A 12,886-nucleotide genomic window follows, 5' to 3' on the forward strand; every position below is an offset into this window, starting at 1 on the left:
CAGCCAAGGCTCTTGAGCTGCCAGGGCTCTTAACCACTGAGGCATCTCCCCAGCCTCAATACTTTGTTCTTTATCCACTATGTGTACTTAAAACTTCATTGACCCTCCCCGTCACCTCCGAACTTGTTATCCCTTAATAAAACCTTATGTAGGTGTCCACTTTGTGACCAAATCCAATAACCTTGTCTTTAATAAGAACAGAGAGTACATATTTATTTACATATAAATGATGGTAATTCGCCCAGTAAATCAAATCGCCTCCAGTAAATCAAATCGCCTGTGTTTGTAAACTAAGTGTCAAGTTACTAGGCAAGAAGCCACCAGAGTCTGAAGGAAAATATATTGGCAGAGAGAATGCAGAGGAAAGTTCTGAGTACTGTTAGTAAGTTCAGGTTTGGGGTCTGTGGAGGTCCGACTGTTAACCCGTCAGAAATGGTCTGACAGTGTGAGGAAGAAAGGTTGGTGGACTTGGGGTTCAAGAATAAACCAGTACGAGGACCCCAGGCGGCGAACTAAGCATGGTTTAGAGGAAACTGAAGAGGGTATAAGGGCAGTGGGAACTAGGAAAAAAGACCCTGTAATGCCAATGCTGACGTGGAAATAGGCATAGAGCTAGACAGAAGCCGGCAGACAGAAACAGAGGTGAGCCCCAAAGACAGACAGACAGACCCCTGAGCCAAAGACTTCGGTAGAAAGGCGGCTTGGTGGTCAGAATCAGGATGGGATAGGCGCCTAGAATGTCCCATGTGTCTGTGGAGGACAGCAACGCAGTTCGACTTTTCAGATGTTTTCATACTGAGCGCCGAGATTTCTATTATATATATATGATTTTCCATGGATTTCAGTCGAAAACTCTGATGAAGTTCAGTCAGGTCTGATGGGACAGGTGGTCAGTGCCATTACGAAGACTCCGTCAGGAGAGGGAGGGAGTTCAAGGTCTGAGGTTTTTTCCGGAGAGGGCCGGAGGGTCGGAGGCCCACGGTGCGCGGGGAGGGAAGGCGCTCACCGTGCGGATCCGGGCCCCGGGGTCCGTGGGCGGCGAGCGGGGCTCCGGCGGCGCGTGGGACCGGGGCTCCTCGGACCGCAGAGCCCGAGCTCGAGGAGGAGCGAGCAAGGGTCCCGGGGGCGGCTGGGGGAGTCGCCCGCGATGGGACCCGAGTGGCGTCAGGTCAACCGAGGCCCGGGCGGCCGGGGACCTCAGCAGCGCCGCCGCCAGCGAGCCGCTTCGCGCCCGCCCCTCCCGTCCCAGAGGGAACCTGTTGCCGGGGAAGGGGCGGGCGGAGGCGGCGGCGGCGGCGGCGGCGGCGGCGGACTCTCGCGCTCGCTGGCGGGCTCGGCGCGCCGCGGCCTCTCACCTCAGCCACGCTCCGCGCGCGCGCCCCTCCCTGGCCCTCGACGCGGAGAAGCACACACTCACACACTCACGCTCACACTCGCACTCACACACACCCCGCTCCGCGCAGCCCGCGCCCGGGGGACGGCCCGCCGCCCGCCACCCGCCGCCGCTAGTGCCGCTTCCGGGAGCGGAGGCGCGGCCCCGCGAGGAGGAGGAGGAGCAGGCCAACATGGCGGCGCGCAGGGCTGGGCCGGCCGGCCGCGCCTGAGCCCCGCACCGCTCCGGCTCGGCTCGCGGCGCCCACGCGCGCGCCCCACCCTGGCCCCGCGGCCGCGGAGCGCGCGGGGCAGGAGCGCAGGGGCCCGCCGCCCGGGTGCGGGGCCGGCGCCGAGGCAGCGCGGCGCGGCCCGCCAGGCCCGGCAGCCGCCGCTTCGCCGCCCGCCCGCCGGCCGGCGCGCGGCTCCGAGGCCGGAGCCATGGAATCGGAGGAGGAGCAGCACATGACCACGCTGCTGTGCATGGGCTTCTCGGACCCGGCCACCATCCGCAAGGCCCTGCGCCTGGCCAAGAACGACATCAACGAGGCCGTGGCGCTGCTCACCAACGAGCGGCCCGGCCTGGACTACGGAGGCTACGAGCCCATGGATAGCGGGGGCCCCAGCCCGGGACCGGGCGGCGGCCCACGGGGCGACGGCGGCGGGGACGGCGGCGGGCCTTCCCGCGGCGGGAGCACCGGGGGGAGCGGCGGCTTCGATCCCCCGCCAGCCTACCACGAGGTGGTGGACGCGGAGGTGAGTGGGGCTGCCCCTGACCTCGCGGGAGAGGCGGCTGCACTCGAGTCCCGTGGGCAAGGAACACAGCCCGCCGGGCTCCCAGCGGGACTCTTGGGGTGCAGAGATAACAGCACGGGCTCTGGTCAGAGATCGGGGTCATTAGGCTGGGGTCAGATGGGGAGAAGGGCTTTGGGGGAGGAGTCTGCCCGCCTGGAGTTAGGTATACGGACCTGGACTGGGGAGGGGTCTCCTGGGCTACCTGCTGAGTAAGGGGTTAGGGGTCCCTGGTGGCGTGCGGAGGAGGGTCCACGTTTCCACTTTCGCCTGGCTTGGGGAGATGGGAAGGACATGAATATCAGGTGTCAAAACTGGGGTCTTAGTGGAATGGGTATTTGTGGCACTTGATTTCAGTGAAGGATTGGGATAAGCACCAGGTTCAGAGTCAGAAATAGTGCGATAGGCCAGCCAGCCTAGAGGCCTTTGCCGGGTCACACAGGAGGACTGTTGGGGTTAGAATTAGGGTTTGGGTTTTTACGCCAACCGTCAGAAAGAGGACAGGGTCCAAAATGAGGAGGGCCTAGACAGGACCAGGGACGGTGGGAATGCATACAAGGTAGAGGAGCAGGTTTGTCTGTTACGAGGTCTGGGTTGGAGGGCCGGGCTTCACTAAGGTCAGGTCTGATGACAAGTAGTGGATTGAGAAATGAGTGAGAAGCCTGGGCAGAACAGGAGCAAAGGAAGGGCCAGACAGTGATGGGGTCAGGAATAGGACCCAGAATGGGTAAGTATGGTCACAGATGAGGGGAAATTAGACTGAGGCAAGGGATGTAGCCCCAGGGAGGTGAGCATGTGCGTGAGTTTGGGGGGTGGGGGTGGGAGGGGCGTGGGCCAGAGAGGAGAAGGAACAGGACTGAAGAGCCTAGAGAAGGGAGGGACTCAAGTGCGTTTGATCAGCCACTTCAGATCGTAAATAGTGAAAACGAGGCCTTTTGGTGCTTTGGTTGACAGTGTGAGCAAGGAACCTGGGAGAGGAGGACAGGCTTGGCAGGACAAGAAAAATCACCCAGAAGCTGAAGTGCTAATGATTAATTTGTAGAGAAGGCTGGCCTCTGCCTCCCCGGTGCTGGGATTAAAGGTGTGCGCCACTCACCCGAAGTCGCTTAACTGCCAGTCCCCATCACCCCTCCCTTGTTCTCCCCAGTTTTGACCTATTTTGAAATCAAGAAGCCAGCTAGCACTTTCCTGAACATGTTTGTACGAGTCTACAAAGCTCAGTGTGCTTTCGTTATGTGAGAAATTTTATTTTCTGTTCCTGCTTTTAATCTCCGATGAGTGAAAATCAAAATAAGTTAGAATACTTGTGGCACATTAACATTAGCTTACTTCCTGTACATTGAAGTTGGAAGAGTCTCGAGTGGCTTCTTAGGTGAACAGCAGACTGAGAAGTTTGCTTTCAGGTAAAATCCCGAGACTCTTATCTTTTGAAAGAACGTCTTGCCCTCATTCCCCCTGCCGCGTGGTTTGGAGCTGTGGGAGGCAGTACCACTTACTTGTGAGAGTTCTAGAGGGCTAGCGATCGATCGGGCTGCTCTGCTCGTGAGGTGTACTGGCAGAGTACAGGCCAGCTTCTGATACCCTACCAGAGGTGTGGTTTTAAAGTCGTCACCCTTGTCACATATGTAGTGGGAAACTGTGGCTTCTAAAAGGTTATGTCAGGCTCTGGGTTAGGGACTCTGTACATTTTACTAATCCTCAGAAAAATAGTTGCTGCATCACCATTTTAGGTGTTTAGTAGCAGAACCTACATTCCAATCCAGGTCTCTGGCATCAAAAGCTGGGGAGCTTTTCACCTAGTCCATCTAGTAGTTTTAGGGTTGGATTCGTTTGATCCCGTAGAGATAACGGGAAAGGAAACAGTTTGGAGAAGGGCGGATTGGGAGGCTATTCTTTGATTCTAGGAGTGGTAAGCACTGACTCAAGGCATCAGGACTACATTAATGGTAGAATGAAAGCAGAGACTTGAGAAATTAATAATGAGTTCAGTCCCCTTGTTTTACAGACGTGGCCTTGCAGGCCTCAAAGGGGAAGTTGTCTTCACAGAGGCAGCTAATAGGACCAGAAGCTTCCCTTACATACGAAAAAGAAACAGAATACAGTAATGGGTCAAAGGGACAGAACTGGAGTAAAAAACAGTGGTGACTGCCAGCTCTCTTTAATTTGCCCCTATTTCTAAAAGCTTAGTACCTTATTTTAAAATAGATGTATTTTTGCTTTCTGCATGAGACATCTTATTTTCAGGGTTCTTCAAAAAAAATTTTTGAGATGATCCAGACTAAAATTGAATTAGTTAAAAAGGAAAAAAGTGAGACCAGGAATGCAGCTCAGTGGTAGAATATGTTTAGTGTACATGAAACCCTGGATTCCATCCTTACTTAGCACATGGATAAAAAATAGTGGAGGAAAAGAAAGCTAAACCAATGGTCATATTTATTTGACATGTATGTATTTTGGGACAGCAGTGATACTGTCAGTAAACATTTCATGCCTGACCTGTCCCAGTGGCAGAGCGTGGAGCGGCCGACAGAATAGAGTTTACATTCTAATGATCTTACTTTCACGCTCTCATTTTACAGGAAGAGACTTTCCAAGGTCATATAGCTAGAATCAGTTTGGTAATTTGGGGCCCATCTGTAATTAGAATTTGCTTTAGAAATTAAAATTTAGAAAAATGAATGTTGCATTTCAGTAAGAGCAAGAGAATTGCATTTAGAGAGACCAGATAGCCTGTAAAACACCTAGACTACATGGAAAGCCTTTGTAATGTCCTCCAATTAATACAGGTGTTGCCTTGGAAAGGAAGCTGCTTTATTTTTGTTAATGTTGACTGTGGATGTAGGTGTGGTTCTTGGTCTTGGGGTCTGGAAGGGACTCTAAGAACCCTTCTAATTGTGAATTTGAATGGCTGTGCTTCAGAACCATTCCATGGCAAATAGGGAGTCTGTTCTATTATTAAAGAGTGTGAGATCTCACAACTGCTCTAAATAACTTCCCTTGAGCTCTTACACCCCCACTGTGGGAAGCCTTCATTGTTTTCTGTGGCCATAGTAAACCCTGTGCCCCTCTGGCCACTGCTGAGAGCTGGTCCCCAATTCTGCTCTCCACAGAGCTCTGGAGTTGGTCTTCATAATCTTGCTTAAAGAGTCTGTAGAAGTCCTGGCCAGGTATCCTAGGCATCTTAGACATTTTAGTAATTATGAAATATATCTTTTCCTTTCTGTCTTTAGAAAATGCTAAGAGTTTTTGCAAGGAGTTCCACATTAACTAAAGAAATAACTTTTCTTAGCTGTCCATTTCTATCGGCTAATACTCTGAAATGTCTATCATATTCTGATCAGCCAAGTCATTGTGAGCGTCTTGTTTTGTTTTTTTATTGAATGTACACATCCCTTTGGTAGGATTGTGTCAGAAGTATTTGCAAGAGTTCTGTGATTTATTTGGTTTGGTTTCTCAGGTTAAGAGCCTCAGTCATGCCATACAGTACGTGTAAAACACATGGGAATTAAAGTCACCTTGACTTGTAGTTCTTTTACTTTATCACATTTGACCCCCTTCCCCAGTTATAAATGAGGCTTCTATTAAAATAATTTTATTTTTTCTAAAATATAACAGTACTAGTATGTTTTAGTATAAATATCAAATGAGTATACATTTTGGCTAACAGCGATCTGAATATACGATCTGTAGTTTGCTTTACTATGGTTTGATACATTTTTTTAAAAAAAATTTAGGAAAAAAATAATCCCTAGATCAGTTGAAAGTAGAGGAAATAAAAATAAGGAGTCTGAAAAATAAATTGGCATAGAATAGTTTTTAAAGTAAACATTTCTCTATGATCATTGTGTTGTTCCTTTGGGAATTAGGTGTATGTATGAGTTCATGTAAGGGTTGGGTTCTTTTCAGTTGCCCTGTAATTTGCTTCAAGACTTTTTCAGTTATTTATCTAGTGGTGTGTGTGTCTGTGTGTGTATGTGGGTGTGGGTGTGTGTTTGAGATTGTTTTTGTCTACACTTTGTTGAGCCAATCTCTCTTGATTCTGCTGCTGAACTGAGGTACCTCAGGCTAGCTGACTCATGAGCTGGGAGATTCACCTGTCTCTGCATCTCTGCCTTCCATCTTGCCATAGGAATTTAGAGTTCACAGATGTATACTACTGTGTCCAGCTTTTTTTTTTTTTTTAATGTTTTGCTTGTATGTATGTATGGGCACTGCGTGTGTGTCTGTAGCCCACGGAGACCAGAAAAGGGCACCAGATCCCTGGGAATTGGAATTACAGATGACTGTGAGCCATCATGTGGAAACTGAACCCGGGTCCTCTGCAAGAGCAGCAGCTGCTCCTAACTGTGGCGCCAGCTCTCCAGCTTTTTACGTGGGTCTGGGCAGTTGAACCTGGCCATGGAGGCTTTCATCATTCTGGCCTTACCTGCTGAGCTATTTCCCTAGCCCTCATTTGCTTTTAGAATATTTGTAATTGGTATGAAGGAACTTCTTCTGTGTCCTGAGTGTATGCTTTTAGTCTGTTAATCATAATAGACCATGACAGCATCATATAGCTTATTAGCTTAGGATTTGAAATTGGTTTCAATATTAGAAAAATAACTTGTAACTTTATTGTACTGCTTTGGTAATTTGAAGAGATTTCAGGGTTTGTTGTTGTTGTTATTGTTTTTATTTCATTTTTGTAAAGACGGGGTCTCTTGTAGCCCTGGCTGACCTGGAGCTCACTATGTAGACTAGGCTTGGATTCCTAGAACCCACATGTTGTAGTCAGGGTTTCTGTTGCTGTGAAGAAAGCTACTTGGGAAGGAAAGGATTTATTTCACTCACAGTTCTGTATCAGCATCAAAAGCAGTAAGGGCAGGAACCAAGAGGCAGGAGCTGATGCAGACAAAAGCCATGGAGGGGAGCTGCTTACTGGCTCCCTCCCCATGGCTTACTCAGCGAGCATTTCTTATAAAACTCAGGACCACCAGCTCAGGAATGGCCCCACCCACAAAGGGCTAGGCCCTCCCACATCAATTACTAATTAAGAAAACACTTTACAGCAGGATCTTATGGAGTTATCTTCTCAATTGAGGTCCCCTCCTTTCAGATAATTTTAGCTTGTTTCAAGTTGACATAAAATTAGCCAGAACATCATATTAAGTCAATATGGCAAGCAGAAACAGGCAGATTCCTGGAGCTCACTGGCCAGCTAGTGCAGCTGAATAGGTGAGCTCCAGGTTCAGCAAGAGACTCTTTGTTTCATAAGTAAGTAGGGAGTGGAGAGTGACTAAAAAAGGATGCCTGATGTCAGCCTCTGGCCTGTGCGCGCGCGCGCGCGCGCGCGCACACACACACACACACACACACACACATATCTTGGACAATTTATAGCTTTTTTTTTCTTCTCACCATTGCCCATGCCCCTTTGAGGAAGGGTCTTATGTAGCTCAGGTACTCAGGCAGTCCTCAGACTTGCTATGCAACTCTTGATTCTCCTGGTTTTACCTCCCAAGTGCTGAGATTATATGTGTGTGCCACCATATCTGGCTTCATTTTAATTTATTTTTTCATTTATTGACCCATTTGAGAAGTTAGAAACTGTAGAACCAATTATGTTTGCATACAAGTATATATATACACACTATTTAAAATAAGCTAATAATAAAATATTTATATTGTTATTTGGGGATGATGAGGCTGATTTTTATGAATTGAAGTTTTCTGTAGTTGGTTGTTTTTTATTCTTTGGGGGCCTGCCACCCAGCTCCCAAATAAATACACAGAGATTTATGACTGTCCAGCCTTAGCTTGGCTTGTTTCTAGCCAGCTTTTCTAGCTTAAATTATCCTGTTTCTTTTTAACTACATTTTGCCTCTGGGCTTTTACCTTTCTTTATTCTGTATATCTTTCTTTCCTTCTTACTCCATGACTGGCTGTGTGGCTGGGTAGCTGGCCCCTGGTGTCCTCCTCTCCTTTTCTCGTTCGTTCCTCCTCTTTTTAACCCCCCTTGGTTTCTTCTATTTATTCTTTCTGACTGCCAGCCCCGCCTATTTCTCTCTTTTGCCTAGCTATTGGCAGTTCAGCATTTTATTAGACCAATCAGGTGGTTTAAACAGGCAGAGTAACAGTTTTAGAGTTAAACAAATGCAATATAAAAGAATGCAACACATCTTTGCATCATTGAACAAATACTCCACAGCATAAATGAATGTAACATATCTTAAACTAATATTCCACAACATTTCCCTCTTTTTGTTTAAATAAAAATGAAAGGTTTTAACTTTAACATAGTAAAACTATATATAACAAAACAGTTACCAAGTAATTACATTTACAGTATTCAGTCCATTTGTATTTAGCAAATTCAGAGAAAAATCTATCTTAGTGATTCCAAAATTTAATATCTAATTTACTTTTTATCATAACTAAGGAAAACTAGAACTCTAATTATTTAGTCTTTAACTCCATCAAAGATCCCAGAAGGCTGTAGTATTACCTAACAACAGAGATAAATGGCTGCCTGGACAGTCACCCAAAGTTCCTCTGCAATTTTGAGGCATCCATATTCAGCCTGCTAGAATATCTGGCAGACTTTTCAGTAAGCAGGAAATTTGAATGACTGTCCAGCTTTGTATTGGCAAAGTCCATCAGTCATTTTCCTCTGTGTCCTGCAGAATGTCTGGCAGACTCTTCCAGAAGCAGGAATCTGGAAGGGCTGCCCTGCCTTGCTTTGTCAAAATTCCACGGCCTTTTCCCTTGTCCCACTTGTGCAGTCTGCACAGCATTGTCAGGAGTCCAGGCAAGAGCAGTTTCTTGCCCAATGGCTAGCCTTACCACATTGAAAGCAAACTCCATATGGAGTTTCAGTGATGCCCATCATCCTTTTATGAAGTAAATTTGATGCTGCCAGGAGCAGATGTGGCTCATTGTCATGAAAAACCTTAGGTTATTAAACATCTTAAATGCCATATTCATTCTATAGGTCTTTGAAGTGTTTGAAAATCATCTGTCTATCTAAAATATACCTATTTAACCTTGAAAACATACCTAATGTTACTACAAGTAACATTATTATAGATTAACTATTAACCTCATTTCTTAATTATACATTAACAATTTAAATTAGCTGCATAAACATAATACCCCAAAAGAATAGAAACATGTATGCAGTATAACAAAATAACTTTGAATTTGTATCAATATACCAAAATCCATGCCATTGCAAAATATCTGAGATTAATAGTTGTCTTTTTATCTTATATTCCTATATTTCCCCTAAATGATAACAAACATCCATAACCTACCAAATAACCAACAACCACCCACCTTATCTCTTGGGAATGTGGGCATTGTCTTCTCTAGACTACTTCCTGTTATCTCTGGTTGAAGGCATCTTTAGGAGTCCCTAAGAAAATTTAGGTAATGGCCATGTCCTGGGAAGACCAGCTGTAACCTTTGTTGATATATATGACCTGTCAAGATTCAGGAGGTCTCCCCTGATCAAACCTGATCCATATTAACCTGGAACCAATCCACAGCCTCTCGATTACTGTGAAAACCTCTTCCCCGAAGTAACTTTTTTTTTCTTTTTTAAAGTTAAGATAGCCCTAAAGTATCTAGGTTGGTTCAGCTTAGCAGTCCAGTTCACAATCCCATGTCTGTCAGCAGTTGTCATTTGCTCATCAGCATTAAAAAAATTCAAGGTTAATACAGCAACATACAGGATCCAGACTTCCTGTTTATTTCCCGTCTCTATGTGCTCTTCTTTTCACACACGCACACATGTATGTATTCTCTTTAAAGACTTTATTATTTTTAAACTATTTCTTTCTGTGACTGTCTATATCATTTCTCTTTTCTTTCTTAAGCCTACGCACATTTTTAAACACACTGGAACCTGTTTAGAGTTGTTTTTTCCCCTCCCCATCTGGACCTCTCTAGTCTTTTTTGACTACATGAGCCTATAAACTAAGCAGTGTGGCTAAGACCTCCACCGCAGCTTTGGCAGTTGGCTCTACCCACTTCTTGGGTCTTTGAGAGCCAAGCCTGAAGCTTGCAGGCCCTGTCGGAGGTAGGTGACCAAGAACTGCATTCAACCCCCCAACATTGGAACGCCAGTGCCCTGCACTGTGGCAGGTGTTTTTTACTTCGTTTTTTGTTTCTAATTAGTGTGTAAAAGGCTGTTTAAGTGTTCTGCTAAACAGCAGAGTTTCTTAAAGGAGCTGAATCTTTTTTTCTCTCTCTCTCTTTCTGTTTTGTTTTGTTTTCCCCTATCTTTCTCAGGCCCTACACTTAGGAATGCCCGGCTTAGCTGGCTAAGGTAGCCAGCTTTTCTAACTTAAATTATCCTGTTTCTCTTTAACTACATTTTGCCTCTGGGCTTTTTACCTTCCTTTATTCTGTGTATCTTTCTTTCCTTCTTACTCTATCATGATTGACTGTGTGGCTGGGTAACTGGTCCCTGGCATCCTCCTCTCCTCCTTTTCTCCCTCTTAGACTTCTCCTATTTATTCTGTTTGCCAGCTCCGCCTGTTTCTCTCTCCTGCCTAGCTATTGGCCGTTCAGCTCTTTATTAGACCAATCAAGTGTTTTAGACAGGCAAAGTAACACAGATTTACAGAGTTAAACAAATGCAACATAAAAGAATGCAACACATCTTTGCATCATTAAACAAATATTCCACAGCATAAACAAATGTAACAATCTTAAACTAATGTTCCACAACAGTTTTCTTTGATGAGTTTCTCATGGCCTATAAGTTTTATTAATACAAAATAAACATTAAAATACAGACAACCAAACTGTTGTCTGCCCATTAAATGCAAGTAGTTAAAAAGTCTAAAGCATTTAACAGTTCTTAGACATAGACTCTAAAATTACTTGAAGAATGATCTGAGGAAAGTTAAGTACAAAAGACATACTTGGTTTTTTCCTAACTGAAGTATAAAAGAAAGTTTATTGCTTCCCCTCTTGTAATTGAGCTGGAGAATGAGAATTATATATTGAATTTATTAGATTGGCTTACACAGTATTGTCTGTAGACCAGCAGTGGCTGTCTCACACGGAGAGGCTGAGAATCTGTAATGCTATTAGATATATAGTCCCAGCTTGGCGCTGCGGGTTGGGGGTGTCTTGGAGCGCTCTTGGTCTTCAGTGTGTGTTGGAAGGCCCAGGACGCTGGCCTGATCCCCGGGAGGAATGCCACCACAGCAGTAGGGTAGATGAGCTCACCAGGAGTGAAAGCAAGCGTGCACAAAAGCAGTTTCCTTCTTTCTGTACTCCTGTGTCTGCTGCCACCAAAAGGTGCTGCCATGTTTAGGATGGGTCTTCCCCCTTCAGATCATAAGATAATACCACATAGGTGTGCCCAGCAGCTTTCCTTTTAGTTGATTGCAGATCTAGTCAAGTTGATAACCAAGATTAGCCATCACAGAAACTATTTTATAAAAACTAGGATTCGTATTTGGTTATCTAGCTATCTTTATCTGTTGTTATTCCTGACTATAAGAAAACTGATTCCCCAGTGTTTATCCAGGTTGAGTCTGAGTGTGAGCAGCATTTTAGTTCCTCTTCCTGCCCTGCCTGCTTCTTTCTGGGCTCCCACACTGCATCCTTCCCCACTATCTCACAGCATTTTGTTCTCCTAACTTGTGCTGTGTGTTCTGATTGATCTGTCTTGTCCACCTGCCAACTTTTGGAGGTCTGTGACTGTATTTTGAAACAGCTATTAGGAGGCTTTGTTTTTAGGTAAAGGGATAGAGTACAGAGGAATACAGGTAGACCCTTGCTGGCGCAGTTAGTGGTGTTTCTGTGTTCCTGTGTCCCTTAGCAGCGATGGAATTGTTAGGTCATGGGTAAGGTCCCGTCTATCTGCAGTTTTTAAGGATAACACTCACCTGATCCTTTCCTTTATATGCAGAAATTGTACATTCTTAAAAGAGCAGAACAGCTATTTGTTGTTTTTATTAAATAGGAGTTCTCTGAATCAAAACGCTGAATAAAAACTGAAAAAAATCTAAGTAATTGTTTAAATTAAATTTTATTAGTAACAACACACATTATATTGAGCAGCAAAATAGTTTAACACCCATTTACTGAAACTAGCCATTGAGCTTAGCTAGTTTTTGTCAAGAACTTTGTGTGTATGCTAAGCACTGGGGTAGGTAGGTGTTGAGAGTAAACACAAGGATGAAGAAAGCCGACACAGTTCCTTAGTACTTAGTACTTTCTTCATTGCTGTGACCGAGACTCACAGCGGCAGCTGAAAGAGGAAGCATTTATTTTGTCCCCAGGTTAGAGGACACAGTCTGTCATGTAGGGAAGGGAAGGCCGCAGGAGGGGCTCCCAGCTTGTTTTTATCTGAGCAAATCAGGAAGCAGAGAAAAAAGAGTCGCTTTTCTCCTGTTTCCCTTCTTTTCTGCTGCAGGCCCCAGCCAGGGCTGCTGTTGCCACATTCAGGCCAGGTCTTCTCAGTTCATTCTCCAGAAACAGACACAAAGCTGTGCTCCCCTGATGCCCTAGACAAGAATTAACCACCATACTTCTTTAGTACAGCCTTGAGCCTAGTAGATTCCTTATGTCTGAAGTGTAATAAACTATATTTGATTTTTAGAAGCTGGAGACTTTAAAATTATGAGGTAAATATGAAGAAGTATAGATTTATCAAAGGATTTTGGTAGTGCCTTGGGAATTTTTTGTGATGCCGTTTATCTATAGTGGTATCCATTGCCAAAAA

At 45.4% G+C, this 12,886-nt stretch overlaps 1 protein-coding gene across 3 annotated transcripts in view; it reads left to right on the forward strand.

Annotated features, from left to right (window-relative positions):
- The first annotated feature begins 1,748 nt into the window (after positions 1 to 1,748).
- Usp24 (ubiquitin specific peptidase 24) overlaps positions 1,749 to 12,886 on the forward strand; it is a 141,763-nt gene continuing 130,625 nt past the window's right edge. For 2 of the 3 annotated variants that reach the window (XM_006987206.4, XM_076564638.1), the window contains exon 1: positions 1,752 to 2,127. In XM_006987206.4, the coding sequence (XP_006987268.2) occupies positions 1,813 to 2,127 (315 nt within the window). In that variant the 5' untranslated portion in view covers positions 1,752 to 1,812. Of the gene's footprint in view, positions 2,128 to 12,886 lie in introns of all 3 variants that reach the window. The other variant, XM_076564639.1, reaches the window with a different exon arrangement.

Source organism: Peromyscus maniculatus, chromosome 2 (assembly GCF_049852395.1).
Source record: "Peromyscus maniculatus bairdii isolate BWxNUB_F1_BW_parent chromosome 2, HU_Pman_BW_mat_3.1, whole genome shotgun sequence".
Lineage (NCBI taxonomy): Eukaryota > Metazoa > Chordata > Mammalia > Rodentia > Cricetidae > Peromyscus > Peromyscus maniculatus.